Here is a 20,604-nt window from a genome sequence, read left to right on the forward strand (position 1 = left end):
ATCTGAAAAAAAACAAATACGACCTTTTAGCAAATGGCATTGGGGGAAACATTACTATAGATTAATACTACAAAACAAGAGTAAAATTAATGAGCAAATGTTCTAATGGAGTCACTGCCTGTGAGCCCATTAAACTTCTGCATAAAGACAGGGACCGCGAGTGGGTTTCAGGGTTTCGGCATGCTGACTTTCTTAATTAAATGTGGTACAATTGCTAAAAGTAAACCTTTTCGTGTTTCTCAAATTTTTTAAGATACCTCATATGGTCATCACATGTAGTGTGAAAACTTAAAAATCAAGGAACATATCCATCCAAGACAGCACAAGCAAAATAGATCATGATGTTTACTAATACCATGAAGAAAGAGAACGGAAGCCCACATTGAAAAAAGGTGACCTCATCTAGAGGCGTTATTAAAAGTGATCAGGTTGTCACTGGCACTGCTGTTTCCAGAACTGCTTATCACGCTTTCTCTCTCTCTAACCCTCCTGTGAAGCCAGGCTGGCATCTTACCCTTGTCGGGACACCATGTTGCTCTGATAGACATGGTAGGCTCTGTGGTTCTCAGAGGACACAGTAGGAAGCCAATTCTGGTGTCTTCTGGTCTGCCTGGGGCTGTGCTAGTAACATCTGTGCCTGTTCAATGAGTACAGAGAAAGCCACTTTTATTCATACTCTAGAATGATTAGTGGAGCCTTCCGGTTTGAGGTTAAAATGGAGAAGAAAATAATAGGGTATGAAAAAAGAACAATGTGATGATCTTCCCCAACAATTGATTTATGGTGCTTTAAGAAAAATTTCTATAGAGTCAATGATGGATTAGGGTATTGTATGAAAGAAAATGATGTGGGACAGAGATATTCAGAGAGCACTTACACTTTAACAAATCAGGCAAATAACAAAGGAATCAAATAATTTAGACTACTTTTTGATAGGTACTTATTAGGTAACTGACATATCTGCTGTGCTACTCTTAGAACATTCAGAGCATTTATTGTGTGGTCCTACAGTCCATGTATTAGAGACTGTTAGGGAGCTTTTGATGTGCCAGTGAGATCATTTACTACTCTTTTAACATTTCTGGAAATACATGTATATGTTTGTATTTTTTTTTTTAAGATTTTGTTTATTTGAGTGAGAGAATGAGAGAGGGGGAGAGAGAGAGAGAGCATGAGAGGGGTAAGAGTCAGAGGGAGAAGGAGACTCCCCGCTGAGCAGGGAGCCCAATGTGGGACTTGATCCTGGGACTCCAAGATCATGACCTGAGCTGAACACAGTCGCTTAATCAACTGAGCCACCCAGGCGCCCCTCTGTGTATGTATTTTAAAAAATGCTTTTATATGGAATGTCTCCTTTAATTGATTCAGTATCCAATGAAGTTTATCTCCATTTTATAAACAAGAGTTTATGGCTTACTCAAGGTCACAGGGGGTGGATCACAGCTGGGACTTAGTTCAGGTTTTTTCACTAAAGTTCAACCTGATTTTGCATAAAAACCCCTTGGGGAACAAATGCAGATATCCAGACATGCCTGTCATCCCATCCCCACTGGCTCTAGTAAAGTGATTTAGTAGGTCTGGCTTAAGTGACCTGAGATTGTGAAAAAAAAAAAAAAACAAACAAACAAACAAATGAACAAACAAAACCCAAAAATCAACAAGAAGAAGAAACCCCCATAGCCCCTTTGAATACCTCATTGTGCAATAATAATTTCAAAGTCATAAGAGCTTGAAATAAATCTGTAGAGATCCTAGGATCTCCTGTAGAAGTTGTTTTTGTGCCTAAAGAGTAGCTTGTTTGTAATTTTCCATGCTCACTGAGAACCAAATATTAACATTCTATTTCAGGATTGCATTATTGTTTAATGTAAAAACATGTAAGATTGGGTCCATTCATGACTTTTCAACTTTGTAGGTATAAAACTTTGGGCAAATTAACTTCTTTCAGCCCAAGTACTAATAGGTAAGATATAATTGTAATGATTCACTGAAATAAAATACATCAAGCATTCAAAATGATGTCTGGCCAAGAATAAGTTCTCAATAATACTTTAGAACATCTCCTTCCAGAACTAGGTTTCTGGTTAATTAGTGGTTTAACTATATGATTACAATTCATATTTTCTTTCTCTTTCCTCATATTTTCAAGGAGGTCACTATGGTCATCATTTGATCATATGTGTTTGTCCCTAAGCATCTATCTTTACTAATCTACTGGCTCATATGCATTGAGTTTTTGGAATGACTAGGGAATTTCTTGTAGCTCCTTCTAATCTATAACAGTTTCATTTACCAAAAAAACCTAAGAATAATCTCATGATATGTGCCATCCATGCAGACATCTCTGCAGTCTTCTGCTCCTCAAGGCTCAGGTCAGACACAGTCAAAGCATGTAGTCATAGTACAGCATCTTGACATCAAGTGCATGAGTCTTGGGCCAGTTTTTCATCTTGTTTGCATAGTATTTGTTCCCACTGATTATGAAAATGCCTTAGTGGTAATGATTTATGAGCACTGTATGTTCCCTGCAATGAAAATAGATTTTAGGGAAAAGAGGGTGTTTTCGAGATACAGTGAGTTGTAGTGTCATGTGTTTTCAAGTTCAGCTGTTTCTCATGAACAACTTATACGCTTTAAGGGGCCTGTGGAGAGGAAGTAATAGATTGGGAGGCCCAGCTGCTACCACCCAAAGAAACTCTAGAACAACAACAACAAAAAAACAGAATTCTGGTCATACAGGCACCTGGGTAGTGTAGTCAGTTAAGCATCTGACTGTTGGTTTCAGCTAAGGTCATGATCTTGTGGTCATGGCATCGGGTCCCACATCAGCTTCATGCTTGGTGTGTGTCTGAGATTCTCTCTCCCTCTCTCAAAACTCTTTAAAAAAAAAAAAGAATTCTGATCATAATGACAGAGTAGATGAGCTTTTGTGGACAACAGAAGCAAAATAAACCTTCTTGAATAATTTATTACCTTATAAACACAATCGTAAAGTGTCAGGGTACAAGTTTAGGAGAAAGGCCCCAGTGCTGTCAGATTCTGCTATCAGTGGCTGCAGTGCCAGAGGAGGCAAAGATAACCAAGTACATTTTTACTACGCTGGTCACCATTCCTCCTGCTGATAATTTGTTTGACTCCTTCCTTGCTATTGCCTAAAGACAAGCATCAAAGTTGGCAGCTCTAGGTTTGAATATTCCGTTTATTTTATCTTTAGCTTTCACAACTGCAAAGCAAAGCCCGAGTTTATAATAAACATCGCAGCACTGGTTTATTAAAGGGAGAATGAGTTAGATAGTGGTGTATTTTTTCAGAAGGCTTTTTCAGCCAGCCGTGGCTGAGAAGGTCCAATTTGCACTGGAACTGCTGACTAGAACTCAAGGAAATCCCATCTGGTTTGGAGAAGAGTAAAAGAAAACAAAACAGAAAAGAGAATGCAATGCCTCGTTAGTTTATGAAACATTTACTCAGTGCCTGCACTCAGGAATGATGTCACTGAGTGAAATCATTCAGCAGTGATTTCTTGAGCTCTTACTATCTGTCCATCTCTGCTCTAAGTATAGTGGAGAACAAGACAAAGTCTCTGTTCTCGTAGAGCTTACCTACCAATGAGGGAGGGCTGAACATAAATGAATGGGCAAGAGTCTGCTATGGAGAGAATCAAGATCAGTTAGGGAGCAGGTTGCTACTTTAGTAGGGGCTGCTTTTAGAGGCCTCTCTGAAGAATAAAATTAGAGGAGAGACCCAAATCAGTGGAGGCAAAGAGCAAGGAGAAGTGTTCCTGCAGGAAAAGCATTGAGAAGCTAGAGAAGAACCAGAGGCGGAGACATCCTGGGACAGAGTTGCTGTGAGAGATCAGTAGATGAGACGGGAGTGGTGGCAGGCAGCCAGCTGATCACAGGGCACTTTAACTGTGGGTCAGGGTACAGAGTTTGGGTTTGGGGAAACCTTTTTTTTTTTTTTTAATGTTTTATTATTTTTTTTATTTATTTGACAGAGATCACAAGTAGGCAGAGAGGCAGACAGAGAGAGAGAGAGGAGGAAGCAGGCTTCCTGCTGAGCAGAGAGCCCGATTCGGGGCTCAATCCCAGGACCCTGGGATCATGACCTGAGCCGAAGGCAGAGGCTTTAACCCACTGAGCCACCCAGGCTCCCCTGGGGAAACCTTTAAAGATCTTAAGCAAGAAACTGATTAATCTGATTTATATTGCATACTTTTTTTTTTTTTAAATGAGAAGTGGGAGGGTCAGAGGGAGAAGCAGACTCCCTGCCGAGCAGGAAGCCCGATATGGGACTCAATCCCGGGACTCCAGGATCATGACCTGAGCTGAAGGCAGTCGTTTAACCAACCGAGCCACCCAGGCGTCCCTATGTTGTATACTTTTGAAAGAGCACTTCGGCTCATTATGGAGAATGGGTTTTAGGAAGTGAATAGTGAAGGTGGGAAGATAGGTTGGGAGGTTACTACAGAGTTCAAGCAAGGAATCAAGGTGGTTTATGCTAGGACCTGGATAATGGCATTGGGAAAAGTAGACATGTGAGGAATTTGTTGCCAGAGTAGAGTCAGTGAAACTTCCTGGTACACTGGATATGTGGAGGTGAGTTGGGGTAGGGGCCCAAGTAGATGACTAGTTAGGGGTTTGTATATCTGAGTCAGACCAAAGAGATGGGAAATCCTAGGGGAGATACAAGTTTAGGAGGCAAATGAAATCTGAAGTTCTGTTCCAACCTTTGGATTTGAGAAGCCTCTTAGGTATCGAAGTTGAAATGCTGAGTGGGCAGTTGGAGATGGGGAACTGGAATTCTGATGGGTGGTGAACTGGAAATCATCGTCCTATAGATGGTAGGATGTGTAGCCAAGAGGCTAGATGGGATCACTCAAAATATTAAGGCAGGGGCCAGCCTGGAGTGATAGGCAGAGAGAGAAAGGAGGAAGGAAGGAGGGATCTCAGGCTATTCCAACCACTGGAACAAAATATTTCAGACAGGGCTTCCATGTTTCTGACTGGCACACAGTTGACTTTTTATGTTGATAGAAAATAAGTATTTTATATTACCGTTTTGGATTTTAATAGTATTACAAGGGCATAATCATTTGCAAATAATGAGCTATTGCTGATGTTACCTCTGAAAGTTTACCTGGAGGCAAGGCGAAGAGCCGGGGAGCAGTTGCTAAGTTCATGGCTTTGAGCCCTCTTTATACTGCTCTTTCTCATTGTTTCATTTCATGAATATATTCCCTCCTGATTAAAGAAACTAGCACCAGCAAGGAGAGCTTTTTTGAATCCCACCCACTTCACAACGCAGAGCTCTACGTGTTGCAAGCTGTTCTATTTTTTGTAGTTTAATTCAGCACATATGCAGTGAAGACCTATGGTGTGTCTTGCTCTATGCTAGACAGATTAAAACACACAAAATAAGCATGCAGATTCAGCTTGTGAATCAGGGAACTTTTAATATCCTAAGGGAAGAAAGGCTTACTTGCACTAATACCTGGTGAACATGAAAACAAAATGAAAAGAATAGTAGTTCCTGGAAATTTCTTAATAGAGTTTTCCTTTTGGGTATCTTGCTATATTAACATTTCTGGGAGGAAGGAGCTAAAATATTACCTGGACCCTCGGTTCCCTCCTGTCCTCGTCTTAACGCACAGTTCTGATGTCTATTGAGATGTGTGTTTCCAAGGGGTTGGAGTGAAGAGCAAGTGACTTGACTCAAGTCACGTGGTTTGCTAGAGGACAAGAAATCGCCTCCAGGTCCGTCCACCTGCCACTAAATAAATAGGTCCTTATGGAAATGATTCTAAATAAAAGCTCTTCAGAGTACAGCTCAAACCCACATGAAGGGTGAAATAAAGTAATTATGAAATTACATACAGAAATAATAAAAATTCACTGTTAAAAGATGAACTAAACAAGCTTTAGGAATTTACTAGCCTTATTGGAGGGGTAGGGACAGGGCTTCAGAAGAAGCAGTAATAATAGGTATTTGGGTTAGGGTTTTGGATTGAGCCTCTTTGTTTGATGCTAAAGCAGACTCCAAGGATCACACTTGGAGTAGCACTGACCTCAGCTGTCTGGGACTCAGCCTCCTCTGTTGGAATATGAAACCCTAATTTTACAGCGGATGCTATGGCGTCGGCTTTGAAAACAATAATAACATCTAGAAAGCCCTTTAGAATTTATAAACACTTTCACATTCAAATTCTTATTAGTCCTATAAACCTATCCTGTGAGGTCTGTTAATTGAGCAGACATCATAATCTCCATTATTATAGGTGAGGACTCTGACTCAGGGAGGTTAACTGATTTATTTAGTTTCTTAAGAGGCCAGTATAGTGGGCACCACATCCAACCCTGGACCTTAGGTCTCCTGACCCTAACATCTCTATCCTATATGCTCTATCCCATATTCCAGGTGCAAGGCAAGCCATGGTGGTGATGCATGATTTTAATGCCTTTATGGAAGCTATAGCCTAGTTGGCAGGGGTGGGGGGGGGAGAGGGTAAAAATTGCAATTAAACATATTAACTGATTTACTCATTCATTAGTTCAGTCCAGAAATGTTTGATTGGTTATTAGTATTCTAGTTGGTAGGCAAATAAAGATTCCATGTGTGCACTAAAGTCCTTAGAGTCAAGTTGAGGCCAAGAAGAAAGCAAATGGAGTGCAACGGAGTGTTGGGAGTCACCAGAAATCTCTGCAGGGCACAGCAGGTTCACAAACAAGAATGGAGATGGTGGGGACTAAATTAAGGCTCAAGTAGAGGATTAAGTGAATATAGGGAAAGAAATCATTAAGGTCCTTCCACAATAAATGTTCTATCTTACTAGTTTTAAAATGTAATGCTACCCACTGTAATGTTGTAATGTTGTATCCGTTCTCATCCACTTAAGTATGAAAAGTTACTCTAAACTGGGCAAGCAGATCATTAATACAGAAATACAGTTCTGAATATTGGGCTTGATGGTGTCCTGGACTCTCTTGTCCATCTTGGAAGCTTAATTTATCTCTCTCCCCATCTCTTGATTTTTCCGTCTCTCCCTATCTACTCTAATGATGTGTAGAAACTGAGTTTGGGAACGGACAGTACATGAGCTTTTTACTTGGGGCGTTTTTGTTCACCATTAAAAAAAAAGGTTAAACTTTTTATTTAGAAACCAATACCATATTTCAGTGAAACAGGTTTCTTCACCCCTGCACTCCTTCACCGCATTCCTTAAGTCTGAGGAAGAGCTTGTGAGACATCAAGAGTATATGCAGGGATCATTTTGTAACACAGATGACAGCCTTTCCCATATTCCTGGATTCTATATCCATTTTAGAGCCTCCATTTTTATTCTCGGCCAAACTGTGATTCAGAACTGAGCCATTGATTATCCTGAAAGAATCCCTCCCTTCTTCCCATGGACACATAGAATAGCAATCAATGAAATGTTTTTGTATCTGCCATAGGAGGGACAGAAAGGAGACCTACCTCATAGATCTAACACAAAAACCTTGAAAATCCTCAGTAGGTATTTGTTCTCCAGACTTTTCTGTTACCCACCCTACTCGGAATGGTTTAACTCTTTTCCTGGAATTGCAACCAGACTCCCATGAGGGTTGCTGCCTCTTCCTGTCTCTCTCCACTATTTTCCCTCAGAAATTTAAAATGTTTGCGGTTATACAAAGTAGTTCATTCAGGTCTTCTTCTCGGGCCTCACCTGTACACACAGAAAACAATGTCCGTTCACAAGTAGGACCCACTCTCCCAAAGAGGCAGGTCCGCGGCTTGAGTTGTATCAGTGTGTCTTTGGAGGGCGGCAAACACAACTCCAAGCAGTTTAGAAACTTGTCTTTGAAACAAGCACACTCCTCAAGGTGAATTCTGACCAGTGGAATTCCATCTTACTGCATTTGATGGTTTTAAAAGTCTGACTTTACATTTAGACAGAGTTATTTGGACACAGTGGGATTAAAAAAAAAAAAGGTTGCATCAAAATATGCTATTTCAGGTCAAATTATTGTATTATTTGTTCTCAATGGCAGGCATAATTGTAAATCGTTCTGCACACCCAGCAAGTAGAGATAGGTAACAGAACTATGTAGTTACTGAGGATAAAACTTAACACAGCTGATGAAAGATGAAAATAAACCTGGGACATGATTTTGAACTGCTAGCAATACTACTTTGTACCTTACATTAGAAATCAAACAAGCTTGTGTAGCTGACATATTATGAAAGTGTCTATGCACTAGAGTTTGTGTTGGCTTCAGTGAAACTATGGCTTCCATGGGTTTAAAAAATACTTATTTTATTTGCAAAGTGACAACCATAAATTTTGCTATGTTTGATTGTTTCAACCAGTGATTTCTGGAATGTAAGTGATGTGTCATACTTGCGTGAATTTTAAAACAGGCTATTTTGAAATAGGTAAATTACTCAGTAAAAAACTAGGACACCCAAATTGATGGGTCTCCTCAAAACACCCTCTTAACACCTCTTATTATCCAGGACTATGTATATATTGGAACTATCTTATTCTTTAAATCTCATACTTAGGCCAGTTATGTTTCCTACTTTAAAAATTTACCTATGGGAAAAAAAAAAACAGCCCATTTGAGTATTATCAAAACTTTGTTCTGCAGAAATCATTTGATGCCTTATGAGGCCATTTGAGTATTTTTAGAGTCTTCTTATACCATAAAATTCAATGTTAAAAGTATAATTATTTAAAAAAAAAATCAGTGGCAACAAAGGTTTTTCTTTTCCTATATGAATGGGATTTTTTTCCCCTCCTTCTAAAACCTCCCAGCTGCCCTTTGTGAAGTTCCTACAATAATGATTAACATTATTAAACCAGAGACTAAAAATCTTGGTACGGACGGACCCATGGGGGACACGTTACTATAATTATTTTAAAATAAAATAATAAAAGGGGCGTCCCAGAGGGAGCCAAAGTCTGACTCATCCTCACAATTTATTCCTTTTTGTCAAAGTCACCCAGAAAAGTTCCTAGGAGTGACTAGGATTGTGTCAGAACCAGGTGCTCTCAAGTGTCTTACCTTTGTGGTTTGCCTGCCTGGGTTTCCGAGTCCTTGGTTGGACATTAATGTTCCCACAGGGATATAATATTGAATATAACTCTTGAGATTTCTTCCAGTAGAGGCTGAGGCCATTTCTAAACACACACACACACACACACACACACACACACACACACTCTCTCTCTCTCTCTCTCTCTCTCTCCCCCCCTTCTCTCCTAGCCACTCACTCTCCTCCTCTCCCTCTCTCTTTTCCATTTTTCTCTATATAGATTGGATGGAACATTTGTTTCCCACATGATCTCTAGAAGACTGGTATAGTTCCCCCCAGTGGACATGGAGTAAACCATGCTCATTTCCTGACTATCCTGTACTTTACAGATATTGGCACTGTGCCACTGTGTTTGGAGTGGAGAGGGGGTTTGCCCCTGTTACTAATAGAGATCTCTACTGATCTATCTGCTATTTGATTTATCAGGCTCATTCTATGAACACCTTATTGTCACTTATGGTACCCTGTCAATTCGGCAAAACCCCAGAAAACTCGTAGGCAACAATGCAGTTATAACTGCTCTCTGACTAACAAAATATGCCAAGTCTATGAATGAATATGGGATAAGTTTTTTAGAGCAGAACCACAAACTCATATGTATTTTTACCTCAGTTCCTGCCACTACAGGCTTTACTTCAGCCCACAACATACATACACGGGTGCACCTCTTTTCCTTGTTGTAATTGGCAGAAAGCCACACGATGCCCTTTGCCCCTACTGGAAAGGCATGAGACTAAGTCCCGTACCTTCCTCCCACCCCCAAATCAGTTTTGTCTTGCTGACCTCTCCCCAACCCTAGCTTGCTGTTCTGTTTTTCTACTTTCCCTAAATGCAACTTACTTTAAGCATGTATTAATTTGATTACCATTCCTAGAGTTAAAGAATAGATTACCCATTTGTCAGTCTTAGCCACTTTCTTCTTTCAAATGTCTACTTATGACGTACATCCAGACTGCACGCCCTTTTTATTTTTTTAAAGAAGCAAAACCAAAAAAAAAATTAAGAAAATGCAAAATTTCTTTTTAAAGAAAATGCAAAATTTGGTTTTAATTTTGGCTATCACCAAAAGGGGAATCAATAAGCCAGAAAAGCAAAAAAAAAAAAAAAGTGTCCCCTAATTGCTCTGTCTGTGCCTCCTCAGCGTGTGCATCTGGTTGTTCATCTCTGAAAGTGTGTGCAATACTTTTTTCTTTAAAAAAATATTTTTGTTCTTTTCTCCCTTTTTCTTTGGGAATTAAGTGCTTTTTGTATTATATCTATCTATCTATATATATATATATATATCTCAATATGTTTCTTTGATTGAATTGCTAGATCTTTAACTTTAGATTTGGTTTTATCCAAAATTATGAGAAAAAAGTGATGAATTGTTTTCTGCAATTTTTCCCCACTCCCTCTTTAAATGTGGAACAACTTCAGCAGCAGAATCTCCACATCCACATCTTTTGAATTAGCGCCTTCTCTCTGGGAATCCCATGCAGCAGGGGTGGCAGGGGGAAGACGGATGAAGTCATTCAGACAACACCCTTGTTCTCTAGGATAGTGATTAGAAACCCAGCAAGTGGGCTCCCCATACAGGCTTGCCTTTCCATCACCTCTGCAAGTCTCTAACCCCCTTCCCTAACTGACTCTAGATGGGGCTGTGTGGCTGCTGGTGAAGTTGTTCAACTTGAATGCATAAATCTAGTCTCCTTGTTTTTGCTTTTAATCTTTTGATCATTATTATTAGTATTATTTTATGTATTTTGGCTACTTTGAGTAGGAAAGAAGTGTAACTGTTTTTATTATTTGAAACTCTAATTTAATGACACTGTAATGATTTTTGGAGTAATTGCATGTTGAAGAAGTTGCAGCTTAGGGTGTGTGAGATTGTGTTAGAGTTCTGTTCTTTATTTCTGTAGATGGGCATGTGTAGGCTCATTTGTTTTTGTATATTGCCCATCCCTTCCTTACAGCCAGAAGCTCTAATGCAGCTAGATCACTCCGTGCCGCCCTTACATGGACATGGCGACTCACTTACACATTCACCCCCATCATCATCATCTCTTGTGTAGTACACTCATAAATACGACCCTCCCCTCTTGGCATCTTCCATACCCCCCTTTCTTCAGCATTGTTCAAATTTATGTGCTGTCATCCATCCCCTTAAGGAAATCTAAAACTTGTCAAAAAGACAAAAATATTTAAAAATTAAACATATATCTGAGAACCTCTATCAGCGCAGAAGTTCATTCAAAACCCTCCAGATTCATAGATTTTTTTTGAAAGGCAAATTATAAAAAAGTGAACAGGTTTTTTTTTTATTAATTTTTTAAATCCTCGCAATTGGAATTATTTCAATTCAGAATCGATGCCCTCCCAAGCCCCTCAAAGTAAAACTTTGTTGAAGTGCAGATTTTTTTTTTCTTTTCATGTTATGTGGTGTGGACGTATGTGTTGTTGCCTCCCTGTATCATCCTCTGTTGTAAATTATTAGATTTGAAAAATTAGACATTTTGCTCAAAAGATTTTTAAGAAGTGACGACAAAAAAGCAAGTTACAAGAATGTGGCAATTCTATTTGTCCAAGAGCATTCTTACACAACTTTCTTTTGTAAATTTTTCTTTCATGCCAAAAAACATGCGGGCAATTTGTTGATGTAAGTTGACTATAAATTAATACGGTATGCTTTTTTCACTTAAGTTATTTTATGGAAATGGTTTCTTTGTTTTTCAAAAACAGCCTCTATTTTTTATTTGCTTTTACTCCCCGCCCCCCGTCATTATACTGTGAATGCCTGGTCAATGTTATTTGCTCTCCTTTCCTCTAGCTTACTTTGGCCCTGATGTTGGTTTTATTTTCTATTATATGATTTGAAGACAGTACTAAATATTTTATTTCATTTGTGTCCCTCTGCTTAATTTTCACTGTTATGTTCTGTGCTGAATTGCTTCTAACGATCAATGTGAACTCTACTTTTGGTAGAAGGGGGTGGGTGAGTTGTTCTTACCATCCAAAGGAAGCCTCGCCTCTTTGCCTGAACCAACCTTAAACCCTTGAAAGTAACGGTAGACTTTACAGTGGGATAGTAAACTGCTATCAGCTTATGGGAGGCCCCGACCCCCTACAAGAAAGTGAGTTAACTCCAAGTATTATCAGTGGTAATACATCCTCATTTAACTCCTCAGAAAACATTTAGGGACATCAGTCCTTTATTGTGTTTTCCTTCAGCAAAGGGAAATTAAGATACTCTCAAGTGACTATGGTAGTTTGGTTATCCAGGATTATGCCATCACCAGCACCGCAGACTACGGAATCAATTTTATTGAGAATGAAGGCATGGAGAATCCCCTGTTTAGAGTGTTGTCCTCTGATGATGCCTTCCACTTTATAGAACTAAGTACTGGTGAAAGCACACACATATACACAGAAGGTACACAATTATCTCTCCCCCCCTCAACTCCCTACCTGCCTCTCTCTTTCCCTCCTGCCCTCTCTCCCTGCCTCTCCCTCTTTCCCTGCCTCCATTCCTATCTCTCTCCCTCATTTCCTCTCTCCTTCATCTTCCCTCTCCCTTCTTCTCCTTCCTTCCCTGCCCCCTTCTGCCTCCTTTTACCTCTCTCTCTCCTTCTCCCTCCCTGCCTCCTTCCCTCATCCTCCCTCTCCCACCCCAACCCTGCCTATCTCCCAATCTCTCTGCCTCCCCTCCCCTTTCCCCTTCTCTTCCTCCTCCTCCCACCCTTCCTCCCTATGTCCCAATCTCTCTCTGCCTCCCCTCCCCTTTCCCCTTTTTATTAATAGTTGCTATTTCTCTCCTGGATTTAATCAGGTAAACTTTAAAAGGATTCTACCAAGAAGAAACATGATTATCACATCTAAAGTTTTATTTAGGAAACCTTTCAGGTTGGTAGGTACTGCCATTTTGTGTGACCTTAGCGGTGAGAACATCCCAACCTTAAAGGTATTTGGGTTAATGTTGCCTTATGCACTTTGGGAACACAGGATCAGTAAGAAGTGCTATACAATTTTTAAATAAAGAGATTACTTGTTTCACTTTAATTTCAGGTATTGTGTTATCAGAAACTATTATAGAAATAGACTACACAGTGGTTAACAGATACATTTCCAACCCAGAAGCTTTTGTGAACGGGCTTTCTCTCAGTTCATATGATTTTTATATTGTTTCATGTGCTGGATGATATTTTGGGTTTAAAACCAAGAACTTCCTAAGTGGGATGTTATTTTGTTTAATAGAATTTATTTTTGTTGCAGAAGCTATCCATAGGTCACCTTAATAAAAGGGTAATCTTTTTTTTTTTTAAACAGGCTCTTAGAATTCTTATAAATCAGTCTTCCAAGTCTGCATTTGAAATAGCCTCACTGAAAAGTTTAAAAAAATAAAAATTAAATAAAATAGCCTCAATAATGTAGAACCTATATTATTATACTCATACCTTAGCATGAGGCTACTACGTTTAAAAAAAAGAAAAAAAAGAAGGATGCAATCAATGGTTTTAGTATCTATAGGTCCAAAATGTTAGTAGAAATAATACTGGTAATAGCATTTTGGAGTAACAATGGGTTCTGTACTAAATACTTAATATGCATTAAAATTAACATTAACGTGCATTATTATTATTATTCACACTGGCGGTTTGAGATAGACTAAGTTGTCATTGCCATTCTTCAGAGAGTTTAAGAACTCTCACCAAATTCATAGCTAGTAAGCTACGGAGCTGGGATGCCAGCCTGAGTATGAGGGACTCCAGTGGCAAAATTTTCTCACTCAATAGGTCAGTGAAAAACTCCACTTGACGTTCCTTATTTTACAACACAGAATGATATCCAGAGGCTTCTCATCTTACCAGGCATATGTTGAAAAACAGAATCCATAGCCTTTCAGAATCAAATCCATTTCAGACAAACTAGTGGGGGAAGAAGTCCTACTTAGAGAGTCTCATCTTATTAAAAAGCCCCTTTGAGACCCTTGAGTTTCTCTGGAGCCTGCTCCCCATGGCTCTGCCATGTTTGTCCACGGCTATTTTTTCTGAAGGTGGACAGGGACTGCAAGCTTCGGGAGATTTTTGTGCTACATGCACACGCTGCTTTGGCACCAAATAATGAGGTGAGTATCATTCACCAACTAATGTAGCAGGGGGAAGCATGATTTTTCCGTATTAGGTGAATTTCTCAGCAGAGAACTAGAAAAATGCAAATAAGAGGTGAAGTAAGGAACCTAAATAGACATAAAAGAAATTCAAGGAACTGGAGCATGGTGTCCTCTCTCAGTCTGGCTCTTTGGTGTAATTGGTTTGGTATTTTTGTGACTTCTTAGACTCAAATATCTCCAGAGAGTCAAAGGTTGGAGCCACATTGAAATTTCATGCTGCTCCGTTTTTTTTTTTTTTTTTTTCAGATGACCCACTGCATTCACCATCACCTGCAACATTCTCACAGTTCAGAAAAGTTCTATTAAATTTTTAATACACTGTCTTTTTCGATGGCAGAGAGCCCCTTTTGCTGGGTATCAGCCCTAGACACATGAATTATATATCTATAAATACACTCATAAAGCAAAAAAGCAGGGCAGCCTTCAGGGCTAAAATAGACCTTTATATCCCTAGTGATCTCTCTAGTTTAAAGAAAAGCACAACCCTGTCAAAAAGGGGTATATGTTCCTGATTTAAAATGCTAACGTTAAGGAATATAGATAGTTCTTATTCCAAGCCAAAGAAGAATTTGGGGAATGGAATAGGAAATTAGGGTGTAGATGGCCTACAGTGCAGGGTTTCTGCCTGTAACCCTCTATGATTTTAGGCTTGTTGCTTCAATGAATACTTTTATAAGCATAGACGTCTGGTAGATCCCTGACTCCATAGTCTTTGGGCACTGAAAAAAAGTATCATCCGCTGTTCCAGCATTTCTGAGGGAATCATTCTAGATTAAAACAAATAAACATGAAATCTTAAATAGCTCTCTATAACCCAAGTTATTTCTCTTAAGGATCTAATCATGGGAGAAATGTATCCTTCATCTCCTCATATCAAAGGATGTGTGCCCTTGGAACTCCCCAGGACACTATAATCATCCTAAATCTTAAAGATGGAATTTGATATTAAAATTGATTATACACACCAACTCACACACCTGTCCCAGGAACCTTGTGCATTTATACATCTCTAGAATTTTCCGTCTCATTTTCACTGTAATTCCCCTTTGTAACAATTCCCATGGCCCAGCTGACTTCCCTTTAAACTGAAGACTTTCTTGAGTATCTTAAGACACCAGGGAAGGGAGTAGACTATGAACGCTTTTCTCCCTTTTCACTGATGAACCTACGACCAGAATTGGGGCTCACTCTTCCCTGGCAAGGGGGTTCATTTATTATTTTTTTTCTTATCACTGCTGCCAGGATTATTAACAAAAATGGCAAAGAAAACGGAATCTTAGTAATTTAGACAGGTCCTTTTATTTAAACTCTGAAATAGCGGTGTGCCCATCATTTTAGTTTTAAAGTAAGGTCTTATCATGTCACTTAAGGCCTCACCAACCTTTTAGAAGCTTTTATGAACTGGTGAGCTTTACGTCTCTCCACTTCATTATGAAAATGATGGTTTCTACTCATTTTCTTTTAATCCGAGAGAGGTTAAAAGGTGTTGAATTGGGAAGTGAATAGCAAGGAAAGGGGGGTGCAATTCGACTGCAAATGAACAGTTTGTGGATTTTGTAGACTTTTGACAACAAAGACACTGCAGAAGCTTTAGCTAGGATTGGAAGAAGAGGGGGGGAAAGGAGGCAAATTTAAGACACCAGTTGGGTGTCCCAGATGGTACACTAAAATTGCAAATGAATGCCACTGTGTAATTATGAAGGCGGTAATCTTAATCTCACTTGAGGGACACCAGCACCCTAGTTAACGATTTGCCTTTATATTTAAATGTTTTGTACCAGGCTTTTGACTTTTAGCAGAATGATATTCCTTGTCCTTTATCCCAGTTCCCTCTCTGCTTAATATACATGGGGCAGATTTTTATCATTGTCCTAAGGAACAGAGGACTCTCAGTATTTGTGCCAGAAAAGAACACACAAGCTAAACTTTTATTCTAGGTGAGATGGGTTAAAAAAAAAAAAAAGTCCTGTCTTGTTCTTTTAAGGAAAGTGAAATCGTCCCTGAGTAATCTCTAGGGAACCTTCAAACACATATCATAGGCCTTCTCTTCTCCTCGCCCTTCTTGTCCTTAAGCACTGCCTTTTTCCATGGGTCACCTTAAATATTATCACTTGCCACACACCCTTTCCCCCCGCCCCCAGAAGAATAAGGTGAAAAGTAAACTCAGGGTTCGTTTTACGACTGGCTTACCTTTAGGGAACTCTGTGCTCCAAATTCCATTTATAAAAACTAGCGAAAGTTTTATATTATCCATTAAATATGCTGCAAGCTATATGAATTATATATGTTCACAATGTAAAACAAAACAAAACCAAACCTCACAGTGGTCCAGTAAAGCAAGTCTGAAGCTTTGACAACCCTGCGAAGATCATTTCACTCAGTAGCTTGAAACTCTTGAGCCCCAGAAGAAAGCAGCTTAGGGTTAGCACATAGCCCAAAATACCATCTTGAAATTCTCAAGTTCATGTGTTATTTCCCTACATGTGGTAACATTACCAGGTAGGACAGAGATGACCGCTTGCCTTCCAAAGATACACATACATTATGTCCATTACTGCCACCCTCCCCAACTCCATTTCTCTCTGCATAACACAATGTTACTGGCTAATTCTGGAGTAAAGCGTCTGACGTGGGAACAAACGGCTCTTCTCAGGTGCTCTGAAGGTATGCAACAGCCTTCCTCCTGGCACACCCTTCTCTTAGCACAGCTGCAATCGGGGCCGGTTAGACTCAGCAGTTCCAACTGAGGCACAGGAAATGTTTTTAAAGATATAAAGTATTGGGGCACCTGGATGGCTCAGTGGGTTAAGCCTCTGCCTTCAGCTCGGGTCATGCTCCCGGGGTTCTGGGTTCAAGCCCCACGTCAGGCTCTCTGCTCGGCAGGTAGCCTGCTTCCCCCTCTCTCTATCTGCCTACTTCTCTGCCTACTTGTAATTTCTGTCAAATAACTAAATAAATAAATCTTTAAAAAAAAAAAGAGATAAAGTATGGAAAGCTGAGCAGGAGAGTTCTCATTTGTGAGTCAGTCTTTGTAGGAAAAACCTGGAAAGACCATGCAAGCTCAAAGGCTGGTCCACCTGGAACTTAGCAGTTGTGAGACACAAGTCTGACTTTGTCACCTATAAGGGGCACTTCAGCAAGAGCTGAACATCTATCTGACAATAGATGTTCGAACACTGACCATCCCATCAGGGCAGTTACTGTGGAGGGCAGAACACACAAGAGCATCACACCTGGCTGAGTGCTTAATGACCCAGCTCAGAAATCATATCCTGTTAGCAACTCGCCTGTCTGACAGACTGGGACTGGGAAACATCATGCCGTCCCTGCTAGAAGATTTTTCTTTAAAACAGCTGGAATACATTTTTGGAATAAATTCAACGAGGAGATAACTGTGACTTCCGCAGATTCTTTCTCTGTTTGAAAAATAACACTGTAAAGAGACCTCGATTATCTTGCTTACGTACATGAGTAATAAACGTGTAATAAACAATTAGGTGAGTAATAAACAATTAGGTGAGTAACACCTACCACAGAATATTTGTGGGACCCATGATTCGCAACACACTATGATTTACTGAACCACTTTGAACTTTCCTTCCTGGCCTAGTCCACATGTTTATAAGTGCAATAACTCGAGTCTGTGGGTAAACCAATTTATTTTTTCCCACTCTAGATAAAAATCGCTGATTTTAATTTTTTTAAGATTCTATTTATTTATTTGAGAGAGAGAACAAGAAGGGGCAGAGGAGGTGGGAGAGGGAAGCAGACTCCCTGCTGAGCCGCGCACAGAGCCCGAAAGGGGCTTGATCTGAGGACCCTGAGATCATAACCCGAGCCGAAGCCAGACGCCTGAGACACCCAGGTGGCCCAAGAATTGCCAATTTTAAAACCTTCCTTGGCTATCTCTACGTTTCTGAATCTAAATTTTCCACAAGGCATGATATCTAGTCTGGGTATTTTTAAAAATAGTATCCAGCTCAGCGTATGTCGCATAGAGCATCAAAGCAATGCCTGAACATAACATGAGATCAGTGCCAGGTGAGTTGTCATTTAATGGGGAATTCTTGGAAAAGTGTAGTCCAAAAGGGTTTGTTAGATGAACATTTCAATTTCAACCTCTCCTAGGTTCCCCCTCACTTAGCGTACAGTAAATGAAGACTGAAATTGATAAATGTTAATAAAAGTAGCTTAAAGTACTAAAGACAGTCTTTTTTGTTCACTGATCTTGATCTCTGGGACATGGAGAAATGCATCACGCTCATCCTCACAGGAGCAAGTAAGTAGAAACCCAAGAAAATAATAAAGAAATGCTAGGGCTCCCGGATTAACCACATGCATGAACGCAAGCACACCAATTCTGATAGTCAGTTAGTTCTCGCCAACAGTAACATGGAATGTCATTATCTCATGAGCAGATCCTGGAAACAGCGTACTTGAACTCTAGCTAAATAATTACTTGAGAGTATCTTTAACACCTAGGGATTTCAGATTTTGGTGGCAAGAGGCATATAATGGGCTATAAGCCAGTTTAGAATGATCAGGCTACAACAAGAAAGGATCCATATGCAGACCCAGGTCATTCTGTCGTAATTTCTGATGCCTAACCTATGAAATACAGCCACTGAGAATGACGAGGAATTGTGTCTATCTACAAATATACTAATTGTGTTTTTCTTTTTCTTTTTAATCCCAGGAGGTGAATTAGTTGTCCCTCTTCTTGTAGAAGACCCTTTAGCTACCCCTCCTATTGCTACTCGTGCACCTTCCATTACACTCCCCCCTACCTTCCGCCCCCTCCTCACCATTATTGAGACCACCAAAGATTCCCTGTCCATGACCTCTGAGGCGGGGTTACCTTGCTTGTCGGACCAAGGCAGCGATGGTTGTGATGATGATGGCTTGGTGATATCTGGGTATGGCTCAGGGGAAACCTTTGACTCTAACCTGCCCCCTACTGATGATGAAGATTTTTACACCACCTTCTCCTTGGTAACAGATAAGAGTCTTTCCACTTCAATCTTCGAAGGTGGCTACAAAGCACATGCGCCCAAGTGGGAATCCAAGGACTTTAGACCTAACAAAGTCTCCGAAACTAGTAGGACTACTACCACATCTTTGTCCCCTGAGCTGATCCGCTTCACAGCTTCCTCCTCGTCTGGGATGGTGCCCAAATTGCCAGCTGGCAAAATGAATAACCGTGATCTCAAACCCCAGCCTGATATAGTCTTGCCTCCGTTGCCCACTGCCTATGAGCTAGACAGCACCAAACTGAAGAGCCCACTAATTACTTCCCCCATGTTCCGTAATGTGCCCACAGCAAACCCCACGGAGCCGGGAGTCAGACGGGTTCCGGGGGCCTCAGAGGTGATCCGGGAGTCGAGCAGTACAACAGGGATGGTCGTCGGCATTGTGGCTGCTGCTGCCCTCTGCATCTTGATCCTCCTGTATGCCATGTACAAGTACAGGAACAGGGACGAGGGGTCCTATCAAGTGGACGAGACGCGGAACTACATCAGCAACTCGGCCCAGAGCAATGGCACGCTCATCAAAGAGAAGCAGCAGAGCTCAAAGAGCGGCCACAAGAAACAGAAAAACAAGGACAAGGAGTATTACGTGTAAAAATGACACCGCTCACAGTCACGTGAATTTATGACACAGAATTATTTCTATATACATCTATAAATACTTGGAAAATGAACTTCACAGATGTCAGAACTGTGATTACTATGAGATGGGGTGTACCATGACTACGGTGGGGAAAACCATTTTTAAAAGGACGCACACAAAGATGTACCTACCTATAAAATTCAGCCATGGCTGCTTTGATTCAGTCATTGCTCGGAGACAGAACATTCTCTCTGCCCTGCTGTATCATAAAGCACACACTCTGCGCTCTGGAGCAAGCCGATGGCTCCCCCACTTTCGCGGACTTGGAAGCTTCCTTCTCTTGAGGACTTTTCACCCAAGGTAGAAGACTTCATGGCTTACTTGTTCCATAACTCCAAGTGAGTCTGTAATGATGTTTGTGAAGCTTGACTGTAACGATGTTTTTTCTTTTCTTTTGGTTTAATTATGTAAAAAACAAAAACAAAAAAATGAAAAAAATTAAAAACGAAAACAAAAAAACCCACCCTTATCTATCTGGTTTTGGCCAGTGTATGTGTAACTTTTCAAGATCTGAGGGGAAAAAAAAAAATGGCTTTTGGGTTTTTATTTTTTGAGAATGACTGGACGTAAGAAGAAGAAAAAAAAACAAAACAAAAAAACTCAGAAAACGAAAGTAAGAGAGACTATTGCCATATGAACTTAAAAGCTACCATGGTGTTCACTCTACATATCAGGTTGTGGTATTTCTAGAATCTGTTGTTTGTTTCCTA

At 40.2% G+C, this 20,604-nt stretch overlaps 1 protein-coding gene across 28 annotated transcripts in view; it reads left to right on the forward strand.

Annotated features, from left to right (window-relative positions):
• The window catches only part of LOC116879910 (neurexin-3-beta), a 1,111,251-nt gene extending 1,090,943 nt beyond the window's left edge, over positions 1–20,308 (forward strand). For 14 of the 28 annotated variants that reach the window (XM_032878526.1, XM_032878527.1, XM_032878529.1 and 11 more), the window contains one exon: positions 19,545–20,308. In XM_032878526.1, the coding sequence (XP_032734417.1) occupies positions 19,545–19,846 (302 nt within the window). In that variant the 3' untranslated portion in view covers positions 19,847–20,308. Of the gene's footprint in view, positions 1–11,030; positions 11,375–18,920 lie in introns of those variants that run through there. The other 14 variants (XM_032878508.1, XM_032878512.1, XM_032878510.1 and 11 more) reach the window with 3 other exon arrangements.
• The last annotated feature ends 296 nt before the right edge of the window (positions 20,309–20,604 follow it).

This window comes from Lontra canadensis, unplaced genomic scaffold, assembly GCF_010015895.1.
Source record: "Lontra canadensis isolate GAN:19392208 unplaced genomic scaffold, GSC_riverotter_1.0 scaffold64, whole genome shotgun sequence".
Classification (NCBI taxonomy): domain Eukaryota; kingdom Metazoa; phylum Chordata; class Mammalia; order Carnivora; family Mustelidae; genus Lontra; species Lontra canadensis.